This window comes from Odocoileus virginianus, chromosome 6 (genome assembly GCF_023699985.2).
Source record: "Odocoileus virginianus isolate 20LAN1187 ecotype Illinois chromosome 6, Ovbor_1.2, whole genome shotgun sequence".
In the NCBI taxonomy this organism is placed as follows: domain Eukaryota; kingdom Metazoa; phylum Chordata; class Mammalia; order Artiodactyla; family Cervidae; genus Odocoileus; species Odocoileus virginianus.
This window is the reverse complement of record NC_069679.1, coordinates 59,500,956-59,523,214: the sequence shown is the minus strand read 5'-3', so window position 1 is coordinate 59,523,214 and position 22,259 is coordinate 59,500,956. Positions and strand designations below refer to the sequence as shown.

At 40.7% G+C, this 22,259-nt stretch overlaps 1 protein-coding gene across 4 annotated transcripts in view; it reads left to right on the top strand.

The window, feature by feature from the left end:
* The window catches only part of CCDC175 (coiled-coil domain containing 175), a 72,174-nt gene that overhangs the window by 10,331 nt on the left and 39,584 nt on the right, over positions 1 to 22,259 (top strand). For all 4 annotated transcript variants that reach the window (XR_011488328.1, XR_011488330.1, XR_011488329.1 and 1 more), the window contains 4 exons: positions 1,274 to 1,502; positions 11,173 to 11,295; positions 14,881 to 14,990; positions 19,321 to 19,402. Coding sequence is in view for 1 of the 4 variants with exons in the window: in XM_070469420.1 (XP_070325521.1) it covers positions 1,274 to 1,502; positions 11,173 to 11,295; positions 14,881 to 14,990; positions 19,321 to 19,402 (544 nt within the window). In the remaining 3 variants the exon portion in view is untranslated. The remainder of the gene's footprint in view (positions 1 to 1,273; positions 1,503 to 11,172; positions 11,296 to 14,880; positions 14,991 to 19,320; positions 19,403 to 22,259) is intronic.

Here is a 22,259-nt window from a genome sequence, read left to right as displayed (position 1 = left end):
CCTAGTCAGGTGTATTGATCTGATATGTTTTGCTTTGCTTCCTTAAGGCTACTCAATCCTTAGTTTGCTTCATTCTTAGCAGGCTTCCTCTACTAAACCTACAAAATACTCATTATTTGACACCATTTAGCCTGGGATTCTTTCAATTGCCTTTCTGTGGTAGAGTTAACTTCTGGAAAATAAATTTACCAACAACCTGTTTCCATTTGCCTAAGCCTTTGCTCACAATCCCCCTGAACTTAAGTGTTTAGCTTTGGAGATTAGAAGAAAGTCTTTACGTTGCAGGAGATTTGAAAAAAGGAAAATAGAGAAATGGCATTACTGTTCTTCCTCCAAATCTTTTATTGTCATTCATGGGGCAGATGTTTCTCACAATCTTAGGGTCTTCTTCAGGTGGGAGTGGCCAGCAATGAATAGGTAAGGTTAACCTCTCCTCTTGAACTCAGATTTGGCTATGGCTGTGAGACGATAGGACTTCCCAGGTGACTCAGTGGTAAAGAATTCGTCTGAGATGCAGAAGAAGCAGGAGATGCCATAGGTTTGATCCTTGAGTCAGGAAGATCCCCTGGAGGAGGGCATGGCAACCTACTCCAGTGTTCTTGCCTTGGAGAATCCCCTGGACAGAGGAGCCTGGCAGGCTACGGTCCATAGGGTCACACAGAGTCGAACACGACTGAAGCGACTGAGTACACACGAATGTGAGGAGTTAAGAGAGTTTAAATTAGATTTTAAGCACCCTCTGAACCGTGAAGACAGACTCAGATCCCTCTTCCCCAATTCCTGTCCTTCAGAGGGGGATTAGGTTTCTCCTAGACATTCTATGCAGGGCAATGGCATCAGAAGGTGACTAGAAGAGTGGTGGGATGTTTATCTATCTTTGGCTTAACTATGTATCTCACAATGATAAGGTAGTTATGGCAAAGTTATATATCAAACCTTTCATCCAGCGAGATTCCACTTGCCTGTTCAAAACAGTTTTGAATCATTGTAAGGTTTAAACCAAAATATCCCATAGTAACTACCTGGTATATGAAGATGGCTGGGGTAAGGCAGGACCCCAAGACAGTTTGGCAGTGATAAACAGTTGCAAGATGGATACTGTGTTTCCTTCTGTCCTTCATCTCAACCAAGTTTAGGCCATTACAAATACAACTCTAAAATAAGTATCCCTTAAGTTTCCCTCTTTATGGTGGTTCATCTCATCAAACAGACTTTAAATTTCTTTCTGGAAAAAGCCATTCTTTTTATTCCAAGAAGGGTTCTTTTTCTCTAGTGAAAGGCAAGAAGAGCTAGCGAAGCATTATGGAAAGGTTGTCCTGTCACTCAACCATGCAATGAAAGAAAAAGCCACTATCACTGTTTACATCAATGAGACTTATACCAAAATTAACTCAGAGAAGAAAGAACTAGAATTGCAAAAAACATATATTCAAGAAATAGAGGAGCAAATAGAAAGAGAAAGAGCAGAATATTTGAAGAAAAAAGAAAAATTGAATCAAGAGGTAAGTGGAATGATTTTTTTAAAAATAGAGAATTGTACAGAATTGAAGCCGGATACGAGAAATAACGTATTTGCCCTTGAAGATAGCAAGCGTTCCCATGGTATCTTCGGCAGGAATAGAGCAGAGGCTCCAGGACACTGGAGCCCATGGGGAAGATGTTTGATTTGTACCACCATCTCGGTTCATGGGAAAGAACGCGAGTGATAATGATGGCAACACTGGGGTGGCCCTTGCTTATATGCAGCCCTATGGAAGTAGGGGTTTGCTTCTATGTCATTTGGTTGTCTTTGACAGTTCTGAGGCTCTGTTTCTATAGTAGGATCAGTGAGTTCAGCTCTGCTGGAACTGATGCAGAAACTTGGCCTCTATGCACTATCACCGAATTGAATCTTGGAAACAGAGTTTTGGGTGAAGTAGAAAAGAATAGCTTTATTGCATGGCCACAAAAGGTAACCACAGTGGGCTAATGTCCTCAAAATTATGTATCCTAAGCCAGTGAAGAGGGAGTCTTATAGTCAAGGGAAGGATTGCAGGCAAGGATCAGGGTGCACACGGGGGTCTGCATTCCTTCAATCCAGAGGTCATCTGGCCTGGCATCAGATGGTCTTGTGATGGCTTCTGTGATTCTCAAGGTTATTGAACTGTGACCTTCTCTCTGAAATGAAAAATGCTTCAACAAGTAGTTAATTAACATCTTTACTTGATGAGGACTCGAGTTCTGAGTAAGAGCTCAAAGATATTGTTATGTTTATCCCTTGAGGAGTAATCACATTCTTGCCTCAAGGCTGCACTATTGTTTCCTGACTGCTCCTCCCTTGTTTCTGCATCTCCTCCCTTCCTTGATACAGCAACTGTTTGAACTGCCCTTTGGAACCCAGGGAAAGTCACGGAAGCTGTTGAGTTCAGTTCAGTTCAGTCACTTACTCATGCCCAACTCTTTGTGACCCTAGGTACTGTGGCACACCAGGCTTCCCTGTCCATCACCAACTCCCAGAACTTGCTCAAACTCATGTCCATCGAGTCGGTGATGTCATCCAAACATATTCTCTTCCCATTCTTCTCCTGCCTTCAATCATTCCTAGCATCAGGGTCTTCTAGTGAGTCAGTTCTTCCCATCAAGTGGCCAAAGGATTGGAGCTTCAGCTTCAGCATCAGTTCAGTTCAGTCACTCAGTCATGTCCTACTCTTTGCGACCCCATGGACTGCAGCATGCCAGGCCTCCCTGTCCATCATCAACTCCCAGGGTTTACTCAAACTCATGTCTATTGAGTCAGTGATGCCATCCATCCATCTCATCCTCTGTCCTCCCCTTTTCCTCCCACCTTCAGTCTTTCTCAGCATCAGGGTCTTTTCAAATGAGTCAGTTCTTCGCATCAGGTGGCCAAAGTATTCGAGCTTCAGCTTCAGCATCAGTCCTTCCAATGAATATTCATGACGGAGTTCCTTTAGGATGGATGGTTGGATCTTCTTGCAGTCCAAGGGACTCTCAATAGTCTTCTCCAATACCACAGTTCAAAAGCATCAATTCTTGACAGCTTGCTTTCTTTATAGTCCAACTCTCACATCCATACATGACTACTGGAAAAACCATAGCTTTGACTAGACAGACCTTTGTTGGCAAAGTAATGTCTTTGCTTTTTAATATGCTGTCTAGGCTGGTCATAACTTTTCTTGCAAGAAGTAAGTGTCTTTTAATTTCATGGCTGCACTCACCATCTGCAGTGATTTTGGAGCCCAAAAAAATAAAGTCTCACTGTTTCTACTGTTTCCCTATCTATTTGCCATGAAGTAATGCAACTGGATGCCATGATCTTAGTTTTCTGAATGTTGAGTCTTAAGCCAAGTTTTTCACTCTTCTCTTTCACTTTCATCAAGAGGCTCTTTAGTTCTTCTTCACTTTTTGCCGTAAGGGTGGTGGTATCTGCATATCTGAGGTTATCGATATTTCTCCCAGCAATCTTGATTCCAGCTTGTGCTTCCTCCAGCCCAGTGTTTCTCATGATGTACTCTGCATATAAGTTAAATAAGCAGGGTGACAATATACAACCTTGACATACTCCTTTTCCTATTTGGAACCAGTCTCTTGTTCCATGTCTAGTTCTGACTCTTGCTTCCTGACCTGCATACAGATTTCTCAGGAGGCAGGTCAGGTGGTCTGGTATTCTCATCTCTTTCAGAATTTTCCACATTTTGTTGTGATCCACACAGTCAAAGGCCTTGGCATAGTCAATAAAGCAGAAGTAGATGTTTTTCTGGAACTCTCTTGCTTTTTTGATGAACCAATGGATCTTGGCAATTTGATCTCTGGTTCCTCTGCCTTTTCTAAATCCAGCTTGAACGTCTGGAAATTCACAGTTTTCATACTATTGAAGCCTGCCTTGGAGAATTTTCAGCATTCCTTTACTAGCGTGTGAGATGAGTGCAATTATACGGTACTTTGACATTCTTTGGTGTTGCCTTTCTTTGGGATTGGAATGAAAACTGACATTTTCCAGTCCTGTGGCCACTGCTGAGTTTCCAAATTTGCTGGCATATTGAGTGCAGCACTTTCACAGCATCATCTTTTACAATTTGAAATAACTCAACTGAAATTCCATCACCTCCACTAGTTTTGTTCGTAGTGATTCTTCCTAAGGCCCACTTGACTTCTCATTCCAGGATGTCTGGCTCTAGGTGAGTGATCAGACCATGATTATCTGTGTCATGAAGATCTTTTTTGTATAGTTCTTCTGTGTAGTCTTGCCACCTCTTCTTAATATCTTTTGCTTCTGTTAGGTCCATACCATTTCTGTCCTTTATTGTGCCCATCTTTGCATGAAATGTTCCCTTGGTATCTCTAATTTTCTTGAAGAGATCTCTAGTCTTTCCCATTCAATTGTTTTCCCCTATTTCTTTGCATTGATCACTGAGGAAGGTTTTCTTACCTCTCCGTGCTATTCTTTGGAACTCTGCACTCAAATGGGGATATCTTTCCTTTTCTCCTTTGCCTTTCACTTCTCTTCTTTTCTCAGCTACTTGTAAGGCTTCCTCTGAAAACAATTTTGCCTTTTTCATTTCTTTTTCTTGGGGATGGTCTTGATCATTGCCTCCTGAACAATGTCCATTGTTCTTCCGGCACTCTGTTTATCAGATCTAATCCCTTGAATCTATTTGTTACTTCCACTGTATAATCATAAGTGATTTGACGTAGGTCATACCTGAATGGACTAGTGGTTTTTCCCTACTTTCTTCAGTTTAAGTCTGAACTTGGCAATAAGGAATTCATGATCTCAGCCACAGTCAGCTCCCACTCTTGTTTCTGCTGACTGTATAGAGCTTCTCCATCTTTGGCTGCAAAGAATATAATCAAGCTGATTTCGGTGTTGACCATCTGGTGATGTCCATGTATAGAGTTTTCTCTTGTGTTGTTGGAAGAGGGTGTTTGCTATGACCAGTGCATTCTCTTGGCAAAACTGTATTAGCCTTTGTCCTGCTTCATTCCGTACTCCAAGGCCAAGTTTGCCTTGTTACTCCAGGTATTTATTGACTTCCTACTTTTGCATTCCAGTCCCCTATAATGAAAAGGACATCTTTTTTGGGTGTGAGTTCTAGAGGGTCTTGTAGGTCTTCATAGAACCGTTCAACTTCAGCTTCTTCAGCATTACTGGTCGGGGCATAGACTTGGATTACTGTGATATTGATTGGTTTGCCTTGGAAATAGACAGAAATCATTCTGTCATTTTTGAGATTGCATCCAAGTACTGCATGTCAGACTCTTTTGTTGACTATGATGGCTACTCCATTTCTTCTAAGGGATTCTTGCCCACAGTAGTAGATATAATGGTCATCTTAGTGAAATTCACCCATTCCAGTCCATTTTAGTTAGATGATCCTAAAATGTCGATGTTCACTCTTGCCATCTCCTGTTTGACCACTTCCACTTTGCCTTGATTCATGGACCTGATATTGCAGGTTCCTATGCAGTATTGCTCTTTACAGCGTTGGACTTTATTCCATCACCAGTCCCATCCACAGCTGGGTGTTGCTGTTGCTTTGGCTCTGTCTCTTCATTCTTTCTGGAGTTATTTCTCCAGTGATTTCTACTAGCACATTAGGCACCTACCAACCTGGGGAGTTCATCTTTCAATGTCCTATCTTTTTGCCTTTTTACACTATTCATAGGGTTCTCAAGGCAAGAATACTGAAGTGGTTTGCCAGTCCCTTCTCCAGTGAACCACGTTTTGTCAGAACTCTCCACCATGACCCATCTATCTTGGCCCTACATGACATGGCTCCTAGTTTCACTGAGTTAGACAAGGCTGTGATCCATGTGATCAGATAGGTTAGTTTTCTGTGATTGTGGTTTTCAGCCTGTCTGCCCTCTGATGGAGAAGGATAAGAGGCTTATGGAAGCTTCCTGATGGGTCTTGTTCTGATGGGCAGGGCCATGCTCAGTAAATCTTTAATCCGATTTTCTATTGATGGGTGGAGCTGTGTTCCCTCCCTGTTATTTACCTGGGTCCAAACTTTGGTGGCCATTAATGAAGATAATGGCCTTCAAAAGGCCACATGCACGCACTGGTACACTCAGTGACCCCAGCTCTGCAGCAGGCAACTGCCGACCCACGCCTCTGCGGGAGACTCCTGGACACTCCCGGGCAAGTCTCAATCAGTCTCTTGTGCGATCACTGCTCCTTTCTCCTGGGTCGTGGTGCACACAAGGTTCTGTTGGTGCCTTCCAAGAGCCTATTTCCTCAGTCTTGTGTAAGTTCTGGCAGCTCTATGGTGGGGTTAATGGGAGACCTCCTTCAAGAGGACTTATGCCATACCCAGGTCTGCTGCACCCAGGGCCCCTGCCCCTGCCGCAGTCCACTGCTGACCCGTACCTCCACAGGAGACACTCAACACAGTTCTGTCTCAGTCTCTGTGGGGTCTCCAGATCCTGGTCACACAAGGTTTGTTTGAGCCCTCTGAGCATCTCTGGCAGGTATGTGGTTTGATTCTATACGTGATTTCGCCCCTCCTACTGTCTTGCTGGGGCTTCTCCTTTGCCCTTGGATGTGGAATATCTCCTCAAAGTCACTCCAGCACCGCACAGCTGTTTTGGGTAAGGGGTGGGGATTTTCAGAAATTTGGTCACTGCCCGCTTTCTGGCTTCTTATGGTCAGCTTTCAAATTGTCGTGGCACTAGTAGGTGTGTTATTTAGCATATGCTAATATATTACAATGAGCATATAAAGAGGCTCGAGGTCAACTGAAAGTCAAATTTTCTGCCATCCTGGGCCTATCCAGTTTAACCAGTTTTTGTAGTATCCTGTTTTTCTCCATGGCTTTGTCCCCTCCTCTCTTCATTCTTGTCTCAATTTAGTTCTTGTGATTGTTTCCATAATGTGTGCAAAGTTGCTTCACTTGTGTCTGACTCTTTGTGACCCTATAGACTGTAGCCCACCAGGCTCCTCTGTCCATGGGATACACCAGTTATGAGTACTGGAGTGGGTTGCCATGCTCTCCTCCAGGGGATCTTCCTAACTCAGGGATCAAACCCACAACTCTTACATCTCCTGCATTAGCAGGCAAGTTCTTTACCACTAGCACCACCTTTTTTCATGGTAAGACTATTCATAAGTTCCAGTTAGGTCTGAGAGTTTTTATCCTTTAAAGCACCTGTATCTTCAGAAACAGTTTTACACGAAAACCATGGATTGTTTTTTTTTTTTTTTTTAAGTGTAAATAGCTCAGCCTTAGTCATCCTGAGAACAGGTGCTTTGTGAAGTCATCGACAAGCGGTCCCTTGGGCAGTCTGCAACCACTAACCAGAATTTGTAAAAGTTGAGCTCCATGGACCTTTTCAGGGGATGAAGCCATTGTTAGCCTGCACTGCAGTGCTGGAGTCAACTGAAATCCATGGCTCCTGTCATCAGGCTAGACCTTGCTTGGATTTATTGTTATTACAGTGAAATGGTGTCAGAATAATAAGAACCAAAAGGGGTTTTTCCTCTTTTCTTTCTCTACCTGCAACAACGCTGAGAGGACTTCATTTCACCCACTGTTTCCAGCCCCCTGCTGGACTTTCTCTCTGAGCAGTCCAGAACTCCCACTCTGGAGGGGCTCACTGAAGTTACAGGGGTAAAGAGCGGGATGTGTCTGCATGGGCACAGCTTGAGGGGTGATGTGCAGGGCAGTGTAGGTGAGGATGGAGGAGAGCCTTGTCTCTCTTTTTTTTTACTTCACTGGGGTTGAAACCATGGTCAGTGGTGGCCTGAGTACTACTGACATTTGCCCACCAGAAGGAAGACTCCACCAGGCAGGGATTTTGTCTGTCTTTTTGTTGCTGAATTCTAGCACCATGATGGGTGCCTGGCATACCTTGCGTGTAGTAGGCACTCTATAATATTACTGTATTGAATGATTGAGTTTCTAACTTCATTTTAAGCCCTAGAGAGAAGTTTCCACCCTCTCCCATCCCTTCCTATTCTTTAATATAAAGAATATAATATATTATATATAATATATATTTTATATAAAATTTTAAAAAGGAAGCCCAGAGGGACTTCAGATTGAGAATTTGAGAACATGATAGGTTCTCCTTCCTTTTGTGTACAGTGTTTCTCAGTCAAAAGCACTAATTAAATGAATAAGTGTGGCTTTACAAAAACAGGTAGTGGCTGGATTTGGCCAACAGGTAGTAATTTGCCTACCCTTGGTTTAGTGCCCTGGGAGAAAAGGAAAAACATTAGAGTACTCAGAGGCAAATAGCAAAAGCCTTGACTCAAACTTGCTTAAATAGTAAGGGCATTTATCATCTTACACGATAAGAATTCCCAAGGTAGGGGAGACTCCAGGACTAGCTAATTCAGTGGCTCATCCCTCTTCCATCTTTCATTTTAAGGCTGGTTTCCCTCATCATCACAAGATGCCTGCCAGTGACAACTGGACTATATGCTTCCGTATTCAAGTAGAAGAAGAAAACCTTTCCCACCCAGGGACATAAGTCTTCTTGCCAGGTTAAGATAATGCCCACCCCAGAATACTAATGGATCCTCAGGGAATGCATGTACTAGTGGGCTAGACCAGCTGCTAAGCTGCTGCTAAGTCACTTCAGTCGTGTCCGACTCTCTGTGACCCCATAGACGGCAGCCCACCAGGCTCCCCCGTCCCTGGGATTCTCCAGGCAAGAACACTGGACTGGGTTGCCATTTCCTTCTCCAATGTATGAAAGTGAAAAGTGAAAGTGAAGTCGCTCAGTCGTGTCTGACTCTTAGCGACCTCATGGACTGCAGCCTACCAGGCTCCTCCATCCATGGGATTTTCCAGGCAAGAGTACTGGAGTCGGGTGCCATTGCCTTCTCCGCTAGACCAGCTAGGGTGGATATTAAGGAGTCAACCATTGATTCTCACTAAATGCACATCATATGCCGTGGTAACAGCTTGTTAATTCCCTTTATTTCCAATGAGAAAGGAAAACCTGTTTACAGCTGTCAGTCTTCAAACCCATAAGGTCTCCTCTAACACAAAACAGAATTGCTTTTGCTAATATTATTTCTATAATTGCAAGACTTTGGGAGAAGGTTTAAGCCAAAGAATGAGGACAGAATATCAATTTTCAACAAAATTTATTATCACCAAGTTTCATTTTAATGTACCTGTGCCCTAGTGCAGAGATAATTGATATTGATCACGTTCATTCAGAGTAGCCACTTTGTGTGAATTGGCTGATGACTGATGGAAAACCACACCACTATATATTTTCATTAATTCTTTAATACAAAGTTAAATATGGTTTCTCAGGCCTTACTACTCACTTGCCTTGCTCTTGATAATTCATCTTGCCAACAAATTCATGATGTGTTTGATTTTGATAAGAAGGTGACTCATTTAAGTAGGATCTGACAGGTAATCACAATATGTTTGATCTTAGTAAAATTGTTATTTATCCTGTTAATGAGAATAGTCAATAAACAATCTATAATAAGAACAGAAAAGAGTTTTATTTGAGCCAAACTAAGAACTAGTTCAGAAGCCATCTTCCCAGATTACTCCAAGGAGCTATTCCGGAGAAGCAGGGTTTTCAGCACAGTTTTATATCTTATCAGAACAAAGACTACTGAACAAGTCAGAGTTACAATTCTTCAACATTCTAAAAAAAAAAAACAAAAACAGACCAGCACCTGGGAAGGGAGTCTTATCATCAAAGGATCATCAAAGGAGTAACAGCATACTTAGCATCCCAAGAAGAGGGACCTTTAATCTTTATTTTTAACACGAATTTTCTTTACTTATTAATGTTTCCTTTTCTTAAATAGTTACAGCTGATGTAGAATGCGGATATGATAGACCATGAAAAGGCTATTTTAGTTAACATAAAATTCAGGTTAGCTGATGTATAAGCCAGAGTGACTTCCTTATATCTCAATATGTGAAAATTTATCAGTCCCCAACAGGTTGGTGACCCCCAACAGGGGGGTCTGTGGGTCCTTTGCCCAGTGTCGCAAATGCCAGCCAAACGAAACAGAGTTCAGTAGAGCAAATCAGGAACTCAATCCATTGATTAAAGAGCAGAGAAGAGAGAGCTTGTGCTCTAAATACATCATCTTCCTGAAGGCAGGATAGTAAACGAATTCTGAGGAGTAGGAGGCAGCGGTCATCAGGGCTCTAGGAAAGGGGTGGAGATTTATAGAACCAGGGCGGCTGGAGCATGCGCAGTCTTTCATGCTTCCTTGCAGAAGGCGTGAGTTGCACCTGCTGCTACTAAGTCGCTTCAGCCGTGTCCGACTCTGTGTGACCCCATAGACGGCAGCCCATCAGGCTCCCCCATCCCTGGGATTCTCCAGGCAAGAACACTGGAGTGGGTTGCCATTTCCTTCTCCAATGCATGAAAGTGAAGTTGCTCAGTCGTGCCCGACTCTTAGCGACCCCATGGACTGCAGCCCACCTAGCAGGGTACAACCACCCTTTTGGGGCAGAGATCTTAACATGCTAAGGAAGCAAAGTTAACTTTCTGACACCTCAAGGTCTTATGTACCCAGGAAGGGCATTCCTGTGGTAAGTCACACTGCCAGTTCGGGGCATTTGACCACTGAATATCTCTTAAGGCATAGCCACAAAGCATTTCTGCCAAATACCGGGTGCTTTTGAAACACAGATAAATCAAAGTAAGGATCCTTTAGCTCTCGGGGCTGGAATTGGTGACACAATGGCAAGTTATTCAGGGCTGTAAGCTGCCCTACCTTCAATGATTTTGGTTTTGGTCTGTTTTATTCCTCATTAAATAATGTGAATTTAAATTTCTGAACAATTCTTAATTCGTTCCTTTGACTCTCCTAATGTGCTGTGAATCTGTTTTTTTATTTTATATATTGTTGTATTTTACCAGTAAATTTTTTTATGTTTTTATGTTTTACTAGTAAATTTTAGAACAAAAGCTACTTTTATAATTTCCTTTTAATGATCATTGTTTTATTGTAACTCTAAATTTACTAGTTCAACATTTCATAATTACAATTCAGTCTTTGTGATTTATTATTTTTCCTTCGACGCTTCAAAATAAGCCCAAACCTGGTTGTTTTAATTTGGTAAAATATTTAGGTTAAATATGGTATACGTAAATATGAATTAGGTTGGCAAAATTTTTTTAAAGGCTTCCCTAAGCTTTGTTGTCATCTTAAGCTTTATGATTGGTTTATTAATACAGATTGAAGAATATAAAAAACTTTGTGAACTTAAGAGAAAGGAAACTTTCGCAAAGAAGAAAGAATTGGATAAATTAAGGCTTACAATGACAAAAATGAGAGAAACTGTTACTACGAGCACAGTGGTAAGAAAAACTAAACTGGTTTTTCATGCCTGACCCCAGGCATCTCAATATACACTGCCTTAAACATAGCAGGAGTTTTTTTTAAAAAAGGAGTTGATTTTAATTCATCTTCATGCCCTTCTGGGGAGAATGTTTTGAGCATGTTAACGTTTTCTGACATATTATTTAAACTGTCATAGTGCAGTTATGTCTTCTTCAGGAATGTATTGAAAAGATGTAAGTTTGGAATGCCTTAGGTATAAATTGCATTTAATGGACTGCCCAACCCAGAAATTGAACCCAGGTCTCCCTCGGTGCAGGCAGATGCTTTACTGACTGAGCTACGCATGAAGTCCCTTTAATGGGCCAAAGTACTATAAAACGGGTTTTAAAAAACACATATAGAACTGACCAAATGCATACAGAAGATTATGTAATGTTTCTGTGAGGTTGCTTTATTCTACATAACAAAGTGAATAACCATCAACAGGTTCCTTATTTCTGAATATGTGATAATCAAACAGAATTTGGGCTCTCCATTTATACCGAGTACAAGAACATTAATATGCACTTTTACTTTTAAAAATTGATAACATTGATTGAAAAAGCCAGTACTGTGATAGTCAGTACTTTAAAATGAGGATTATCCTCATTTTAAAGATGAGAAAACTGAAGCTTATGGAGGTGACTAAAGCTGAAGAGGTCAATGTTAATACTACTTCTGTTAATTAAAATAGAGACACCTGTAATCTATCATAATTAGTTGAATTAATGAGTCTTTAGTGATTTCTTCTGTCTGTTTTGAATTATTGTTGTTTAGTCACTAAGTCGTGTCTGATTCTTTGTGACCCCATGGACTGTGGCCCACCTGGTTCCTCTGTCCGTGGGATTTTCCAGGCAAGAATACTGGAGCAGGTTGTCATTTACTGCTCTAGGGGATCTTTCCCATCCAGAGATCAAACCCACATCTCCTGCATTGGCAGGTGGATCCTTATTGCTGTGCCACCAGGGAAGGCCTCTATCTGTACTGAGAATTACATGTAAAACTATATGGGGCAATAGTAATACTAACATATATATAACATTTCTTATTAGAATGTTCAGTTAATTCCATTATACCCATGTTCATTTATGGGGTAGTTCTGACCATCATGGGCTTTCCTGGTGGCTCAATAGTAAAGAATCCACCTGCCAATGCAGGATACATGGGTTTGATCCCTGGGTTGGGATGATCCCCTGAAGGAGGAAATGGCAACCCACTCCCAATATTCTTGCCTGGAGAATACCTTGGATAGAGGAGCCTGGTGGGCTTCAGTCCATGGGGTCACAGAGTGTCGAACACAACTGAGTACCCACGCTTTTTTCCTTGACCATTATAATTACAATACATCCATTATGACATCCAATTACAAAACTTTAGTAAAACAAAAAATTTCCTCTGCATACAAGATCATTATCTGTTGTTTTTTTTTTTTCCAAATATCAATGCAATAAGGAAGCATGAATCTAGCTAGGCTCAAAGGAGAAGATGGGTTGGATAAAACAGATTTTATCTGCATGCCTAAGCTCATATATTAGAGCCTCATAAATTATGTCACACACATCACTTAGCTTGGAAAAATGAAGTATATGTTCCTTAACCTGCACTCCAAAGATCTCTAAGGCCAAATAAGACAAAGCTTGAGGTGTCAGGGATACTTACCTCAAGTGTCTCTCTCTCTTTAGTTGCTAAGTCGTGTCCGACTCTTGCTACCTCATGGACTATAGCCCACCAGACTCCTCTGTCCATGGGATCCTCCAGGCAAGAATCCTGGAGTGGGTTGCCATTTCCTTCTCCAGGGGATCTTCCTGACCCAGGGATCAAACACGGGTCTCCTCCTCTGCAGGTGGATTCTTTACTGACTGAGCTACGAGGGAAGCCGGCGTCTCTCTCCCTCCCCCAATCCAACAGCCCACCCCACCTTGCGGGGGAGAATCGTGTTTAAAGCACAATGGCAGAATCACAGGGGCTTCCCAGCTGGCTCTGTGGTAGAGAACCAGCCTGCTAACTCAGGAGGCGCAGGCTCGATCCCTGGGTCAGGAAGATCCCCTGGAGTAGAAAATGGCAGCCCCCTCCAGTATTCATGCCTGGAAAATTCCACAGACGGAGGAGCCTGGCAGGCTACAGATCATGGGGTCTCGAAAGAGTCAGACATGACTGGGCATGAGCTTCACACACGTATCAAAGAAACCTGCGTCTGAATCTTGGCTTTACTAACCCAGAGTTTCCTCGTCTATAGTGTGGAGGTAGTAGGACTGCCTACCTCAAAGGACTTTTGTGGAGAAAGAATGAGGTCATGCCTATAAGGCTTTTAGCTGAGTGCTTTGTATTTGGTAAACTTTGTTGTGGTTGATGATGTTTTTTCCTGAGGTTAGGAAACAACATTTTGGCTATGAACTTGAGACTACTGGGAATTTCAGGTTCACCTTCATGTGGCATTTTTGGTTTAGAAAACTCTGCAACCAGGTCAAGTTAATGTGATTCTGACAGAAAGGAAGAACAGTGTATGATTCTCAAGGCGCCCTACAGTCCAGGGTGGGGAGGTTAGAGGTTAGAGGAAAGGAATCTCAGGCCGGATGGGCCTTGAGCATATAGTCACTAATCCTGATGATCAGTCAGAGTCCCTTGGACAGTCTACTAATTTTTGATGGCAGTTCTAGGGTTTCAAACTCCTGTTAACTCTGGAACTATAGTCCACAAGTCCAGTCATATGAATGCTTTAGAGAAAAAATGTAGTTTGGGGGGCTTTCAGTCACCTGTCTCACCTGACATGACTGAGAGTGCCCCTCCACCCCTGACAGGTGTTCTCTGACCCCACATTGGTGTGCAGGATGGGGGGAAGTTAAATCATCTGCCCAGGGTAACTCTATGCAGAGAGCAAAGGAATCTGTCTGATTAGCTTTTCTCTCAGCTCCACTTTCCCTCACAAGTGGAAATGCAGATCCAAACTCCAATAAATTTGCCTTCCCTTTTCTTTTACCAAAACTGTGTTATAAAAATATCTGTTTCTCTATGAATTTTCTCCATTCATAGTTCTTTCTTTTAATTATGCTAACATTTTTTCATCAGACCCAATTTTTCCATTTCCAAAATGCTGATTAAGCATTAAGAAAAAATCTTCAGCGTGAACATAGCTATCAAATAAGGCAAAAGACCTGATTTGTTTTGACTTTTAAAATAATACTCATTCCAATATCCTGGAATAACATTATTTTAAATACTTATTAAAATGTATATTTAATTTTTTAAATGGTAGTCAAGATGAATTCATATCTTTAAATTTTTCTTTTTATAGTTTTTACATTCCTATTGCTGTAATTCATTTCTCCCCCTCCAAAATTTTCTTTTTTGTTTTGTTATTTTGGTTTTCTTTTTGTTTTCTTTTCTGATGATTTCAGGATTATTTCTGTCTCAGTTTGTTTTATAAGGAAACAAGTAATATAATGATTGATTTCTATTTTAACTAAAGGCACCCCCAGTATAAAAGATGAATGGATGATACATGAATATTTAGTGAGTTGAACTGCTGTCATGAGTCATTTGATGATTTATTGAATTTTCAACAGGTTCTTAGTGATCACAATTTAGAACTAGCACGACTACAGGAATCAATAAGACAGTGGGAAGAAAAGGTTGAAGACATGAAGAAATCTTGTAAGATCCTGGAGGATAAAATGTAAGAATAATTCTTTATTTTCACTGAAGCATTTCTAGATGTGATGTTACTTTCATTAGAAAATTTTTTCCAATATTAGATGAAGATTATATTCTCTTAGTTTACTAAAGTTTCTGTGATTTTCAGCTATATAGAACCACATCTTCATTGTGAAATTAACCAGTTTTTCAGATGATTAGGAGAAACAATTGAGGATGATGTGTTTAATTTAGGAAGAGGGAGGGATTTGGGGGTGTGGATTATCCTCATTTCAGTTCCTTACTCCCTATAAATAAATATGCCCCTGGAGGAAGGCGTTGCCATAATGCTACAAACTCACCTAACCATGCTGTTACAATTGTTGTTCATAGTCAAAGAAGACTTGCAGAACTTATTGAGAAAATACAGGGAAGCCTTAAGGCAAAAACTTACCCAAGGAACGGAAACCAGAAACATAAGAAAATATTCCTCCCATTTCAAGGGTCACAGCCTTTGCTTCCTTCTATGATTCTCTTTATCTACATGCTGTGTTGTCTTCTTGGTGAGCCCATGGGTAAGCGTGGCCATTCTAAACACTGTGAGTTTACCTGGCACAGGTTCATCTACTTTAGAGACTGACCAACAGATTCTCCCAGGAGAATTCCCAGATTTCCCAACAAACACTGTTTAGCTCAGCTCTGGACAGGAAGGCAGAGTCTTTCAATATAAATATGGCTTCTGGGCTTACCCCTAGGTTTTGCTGACAGTTTATTTATTTATTTTTTTTTCTTCTCCAACCTGCTGACAGTTTAAAAGACAAATTGTGGTCTGAACAGTTTCCAAAAAAGACTATGTAATTTCACATATAGAATCTTATTATAATATGACTCTTTTCTATATAGGTTTGCATGTATTGCACTTAAAGTTATATCTCTAAAATAACAATTGCACCGCAGTGCTACTCTACCATCAACAGTCCATAAAATATGCAATAATCTCTATACCCAGTACTAGATTTGAAAACAGAAAGCTCAAATAACACAACAATTAAAAATCAGAATAAAAAAAATCTTTTTCTTCGACAAAGTTAGTTTTAGTTGATATCTATTTCCTAAATACCAGGCAGAAAATCATCATGGAATTTACAGATTAGCTCTTAAAATTATTCCTAGGGGTTATCATTAAAAGCCTTGCTGCTACACTGATGAAAAATTTAAAATTTTTAAGCAGTCTTCATGTTAGCTAACTAGTTTTAAAAGTGTGTTCCAGAAGGAAATGGGGGGGCTTCCCTGGTTGGCTCAACAGTAAACAATCCACCTGCCAGTGCAGAGACACAGGTTGGATCTCTGGTCTGGGAAGATCCCAGAGGCCGCGGGGTAACGAAGCCCACGCACCGCAGCTACGGAGCCTGTGCTCTGGAGCTCGGGAGCCGTCACTGCGGAGCTCACATGCTGCAGTTACTGAAGTGTGTGTGTCCTAGAGCCCACGTTCTGCAACAGAAGAAGCCCCATGGTGAGAAGCCTGCGCATCACAGCGAGAGAAGGCCCTGCTCACCGCACCCGAAGAAAAGCCCGCACGGCAACAAAGGCTCAGCACAGTCAAAAATAAATAAACAAAATAATCGGGCGGAGAGGGAGGTGGGAGGGGGGATCGGGATGGGGAATACATGTAACTCCATGGCTGATTCATGTCAATGTATGACAAACCCCCTGCAATGTTGTGAAGTAATTAGCCTCCAACTAATAAAAATAAATGAAAAAAAAAAAATAAATAAATAAAAACGTTTTAAAAAGAAGGAAATGGGGATCCATTGATCTTTCATTTTGAATGGCTCACCTTTTTTTTTTTTAATTACAGTTTTTTAAGAGTTTTCATGTAGAATCTCACTGAGAAAAAGTGCTTTTGACTAATTTGGTGATCGAGGCTATTTACCTCCTCCCTTTTTATTAATAAAACTTTACTTTTTCCTCTTTATTACTTAGCAAACTAAAAGAGAATTCTCTGTATTTTTGTTTTCTCACTTGTTTCCTTTTTTCTACCTTTGGTGGTAGAGAGAAGCAGCTCAGTTCTTGTTTGGTGAATTTTAAGAATCAAACTGTTATTTTTATAATATCTATAAGATTCTTTAAATTAAACAAGAAACTAAATAATTTGCATAGGTTATCTTCTTACTGATCTGTAAGTCTTAATTCTCCGTGTCCCGCCCACCATGAATTCTTTAACTTGCGAACTTATCATCTATTTTGAGGTCAAAATATTGAGAAAAAACAAAAATTACTCAATTCCAAGTTTAAAGTAAATATGTGGAATTTTAATTAAATTTAAATTAATTTAAATTCTTTATGTGGACAGGTAAGAGTACTAAAATTCACCACAAGTCCATGGGAGGCACTGCTAGTTTAATCCTTCTTCTTTATTATTATTAATATCCAGAATGATGTATTTGCATAATAAAAGACAAATCAGTACCTATCTTTCTAAATTGCTATGACCTTTCTTTGTCATTGAGCTGGTTATCAGCACATGGGAACTGAGAGATTAGAAACTAAATATTCTACATAAATGACATCCAATTTATGACCCAAAGTATATACTTGCCCTTATAGTGCAGGAGGCTGTAACAATTATAGACACTTTTTTCTTCTTTAAAGTGCTGAGTGGTTTCAAAATTGTCAAGGTTACCAATGACTTTCATCCTGCCAAATTTCAGTGATCTGGTCCAAAGTTTTTGAATTCTTAATAGAATTTGACACAGATGCTTACTTCCATCTTCTTGAAATGGTTTCTTCATTTGGCTTCCCAAACATCACCGTCCCCTATTTCACTTACCACACTGCTCCTTCTCAGGACCCTATACTTGTTCCATTTCTTCTTTCTGCCTCTAAATTTTGGAGTTCTTAGCCATTCATCCTCTATTCTGTACTCATACTCTCCACACATGACTTCATTCAGTCTCATTCTTTCTGTACCTCTAGTGACTTCCATATTTATATATTCAGCCCTGACCTCTAAATGCATATAGTCTGCAGTTTATTTGACCTTAGCACTTGGAAAGTTGAAAGTGATAGTTTCTCAGTTGTGTCTGACTTTTTGTGATCCTGTGGACTGTAGCCCACCAGGATCCTCTGTCCATGGAATTCTCCAGGCAAGCATACTGGAGTGGGTTGCCATGTCTACTCCAGAGATCTTCCTGACACAGGGATCAAACCCAGTTCTCCCGCATTGCGGGCAGATTCTTTACCATCTGAACCACCACACTTGAAGGATATCTCAAATATACATGTCCCAAACAGAATTCTTAATTTCCCATCTCCTTGAAATAGCTCTTCCTTGAGTCTTTCACATCACTGTTTAATTACTCCAGTCAAAAAACTGGAAGTCATCCACCATTCCAGTTTTCCTCACTACCTAACCCTAACCCAACTAGGTAAATAACCTAACCTAACCCTAATCCAACTCTAACTCAAGCCAAATCCAAAGTCTTGTCCCATTGCCTTCATCTTCAGAATATATCCCGAGTCCAACTACTTTTCACCAGCTCCACCACTACAGCCTCAGTCTGAGCCACCATTATCTCTTCTGGACCCTTGCCATAGACTTCTACATGGTCTGTCTTCCTGTGCCATTGTCTTTCCCTACTCAGTAGCCAGAGTCATCTTTACAAGATGTGAATCAGTTCCTGTCATTCCTTTCCTTAAAAAGTCCTCCCCGGTTTCCTTCAAAATAAAATCTGAACTTCTACCTTGTTCTCAAGACCCTACGTGATCTGGGCTGTGTCTGTCTCTTCAGGCTTCTCAAACTCCTGTCTTCATCAGACACAGCAAACATGCTCCTGTCCAGGTTATTATCACCTTCTGCTCTTTCTATGTGAAAAGCTCTTTCGTAAGGTCTTCACATATCTGGCTCCTTCTCATCCTTCAAGTCTTTCACAAATTATTCCAAGAGGTGCTCCCTAATCACCTGTCTACACTAACGTCATCATTCTCAGGATTTCTCTATACTTTACCCTACTTCGTGGTCTTTGGATCATTTAACACTATCTGAAATATATATTTTTTGATAACTTGCTTCTATTCTGCCTACTTCACTAGAGTATAATTTCCATGATGGTAGAGACTTTGCCTGTGCTGTATCTCCAGTATCTATATCACCTTCAAAGTGTAGGTATTCAAAAATTGCTTCTTAAATTAATATATAAATAAATATTAATACATCATATCAAAAGACTAAAATTTTTGTTTATTTTAATGAATAGTAAATAAATATGTTGCATAGGGAGATGGGGACTGGAAGTTTCTGGTATCATAAGTAAATGTGGTTTTTCTGAAAAACATGTCCTAATAGGAATTTATTTGGTTTCCTTTGTTCATAGGCTTTTTTTTAAGAATAACAAGGAAAAACTGGATGATTCATCAAGTTCTGAAAAAAGTGAATTATTGCTGAAGATAAAACAGGTAGGAAGATAGAAGTGATGGTTTTAAGATTATAATTAATTTTAGTTAACATTTTAAGTATGTGTGAAAATGTGAAATTTTCCAAAGATAGTATTTTCATTAGGTCATAATAACCATGATCATTCACAGTAACTGATTTAAAGATTTGATCAGAAAGCTGGAAGAAAATAGTGAAAATCACCTAAGCTAAGCATTAAAAAAAAGTTTTTTAAAAAAAAATGAGGATAGTTTAAGAGACCTCTGGGACAGCATCAATGTGTTCTAATATTAAGATTATAGGGGTCCCAGAAAGAGGAGAGAGAGAAAGGGGCAGAGAACATAATTGAATAAATAGTAACTGGAAATTACTCTAACCTGAGAAATAAAATAGATATCTAAGTCCAGGAAGCACAGAAATTCCCAAACAAAATGAACCCAAAGAGGACTACACCAAGACACATTGTAATGAAAATGGCAAAAAAAATAGAGACTCTAAAAGCAGCAAAAGAAAAACAACTGGCTGTATACAAGGGAACTTTGAGAAAACTATCAGCTGATGTCTTAGAAGAAGCTTTCCAGGCCAGAAAAAAAGTGGCATGATAAATTTAAAGTGATGAAAGGATAAAACCTACACCCAATTCTCTACCTGACAAGGCTGTCATTCAGATTTTAGTGAAAGATGAAGAGTTTTATAGATAACTGAAAGCTGAGAGTTCAGCAGTACTAAACCTACTTTACAAGAGATGTTAAAGGGGCCTCTCTAAATAGAAAAGGCCATAGCCAGAAATATGAAAATCATGAAAGGAAAAATTCCACTGGTAAAAGCAAGCATACAGTAAAGGTCAGCCACTTAGAAAGCCAGTGGGAAGCTCAAAATATAAATGCAGTAAAATTGTCTATCCACAATAAGTAGTTAAGTTATACAAAAAACAAAAAATGGACAGTATGATGTCAAAAATATTAAATGTGTAGGGGTAGTAAAAATGCAGAGTTGTTAGAATGTGTTCAAACTTAAGATCATTAACTTCAGTTCAGTTCAGTTCAGTCCCTCAGTTGTGTCCGACTCTCTGCGACCCCATGAACTGCAGCATGCCAGGACTCCCTGTCCATCCCCAACTCCCGGAGCCTACACAAACTCACATCCATTGAGTTGGTGATGCCATCCAACCATCTCATCCTCTGCCATCCCTTTCTCCTCCTGCCCTCAATCTTTCCCAGCATCAGGGTCTTTTCCAATGAGTCAGCTCTTCGCATCAGGTGGCCAAAGTATTGGAGTTTCAGCTTCAACATCAGTCCTTCCAATGAACACCCAGGACTGATCTCCTTAGGATGGACTGGTTGGATTTCCTTGCAGTCCAAGGGGCTCTCAAGAGGCTTCCTGACCTGCATACAAGTTTCTCAAAAGGCAGGTCAGGTGGTCTGCTATTCCCATCTCCTTTAGAATTTTCCACAGTTTATTGTGATCCACACAGTCAAAGGCTTTGGCATAGTCAATAAAGCAGAAATAGATGTTTTTCTGGAACTCACTCTTGCTTTTTCGGTGATCCATCGGATGTTGGTATTTGATCTCTGGTTCCTCTGCCTTTCCTAAAACCAGCTTGAACATCTGGAAGTTCATGGTTCATGTATTTCTGAAGCCTGGCTTGGAGAATTTTGAGCATTACTTTACTAGCATGTGAGATGAGTGCAATTGTGCGGTAGTTTGAACATTCTTTGGCATTTCCTTTCTTTGGGATTGGAATGAAAACTGACCTTTTTCAGTCCTATGGCCACTGCTGAGTTAACTTCAGTTCAGTTCAGTTCAGTCACTCAGTCGTGTCCAACTCTTTGCAACCTTATGAATCGCAGCACGTCAGGCCTCCCTGTCCATCACCAACTCCCGGAGTTTACTCAAACTCATGTCCATTGAGTCGGTGATGCCATCCAGCCATCTCATCCTCTGTCGTCCCCTTCTCCTTCTGCCCCCAATCCCTCCCAACATCAGGGTCTTTTCCAAGAAGTCATGGAGGTGACTCTTCACATCAGGTGGCCAAAGTACTGGAGTTTCAGCTTCAGCATCAGTCCTTCCAATGAACACCCAGGACTGATCTCCTTTAAGATGGACTGGATGGATCTCCTTACAGTCCAAGGGACTCTCAGGAGTCTTCTCCAACACCACAGTGCAAAAGCATCAATTCTTTGGTGCTCACCTTTCTTTAAAGTCCAACTCTCATATCCATACATGAGTTAACTTAATCACACGTATATAAATGTTGTTATGTGTATGAAGTGAAAGTGATGGTTGCTGTCGTGTCTGACTCTTTACGATCCATGGACTGTAGCCTGCCAGACTCCTCTGTCCAAGGAATTCTCCAGGCAAGAATACTGGAGTGGGTGACCATTCCCTTCTCCAGGGGATCTTCCTGAGCCGGGGACTGAACTCAAGTCTCCTGCATTGCAGGCAGAGTCTTGAACCATCTAAGCCACCAGTACAGCCCTGCTATGTGTATATGTCATGGTAACCGTAGACAAAAAACTTGTAATAGATGCACATGAGAGAGAGTAAGGAGTCTAAACATTACACTAAAGATAGTAATCCAACCACAAGGGAAGAGAACAAGAGATGAAGAATGAACAAAAAACTACCAAAACAGCCGAAAATAATCAACAAAATATTGATAAGTACACGTTGTTGTTTTAGCTGCTAAGTTGTGTCTGACTCTTTTCTAGCTCCATGGACTGTGTAGCCCACCAAACTTCTCTGTCCTTGGGATTTCTCAGGCAAGAATACTGGAGTGGGTTGCCATTTCCTTCTCCAGGGGTTCTCCCCGACCTAGACCCAGGGATCGAACCACATCTCCTACATTGGCAGGAAGATTCTTTACCACTGAGCCACCAA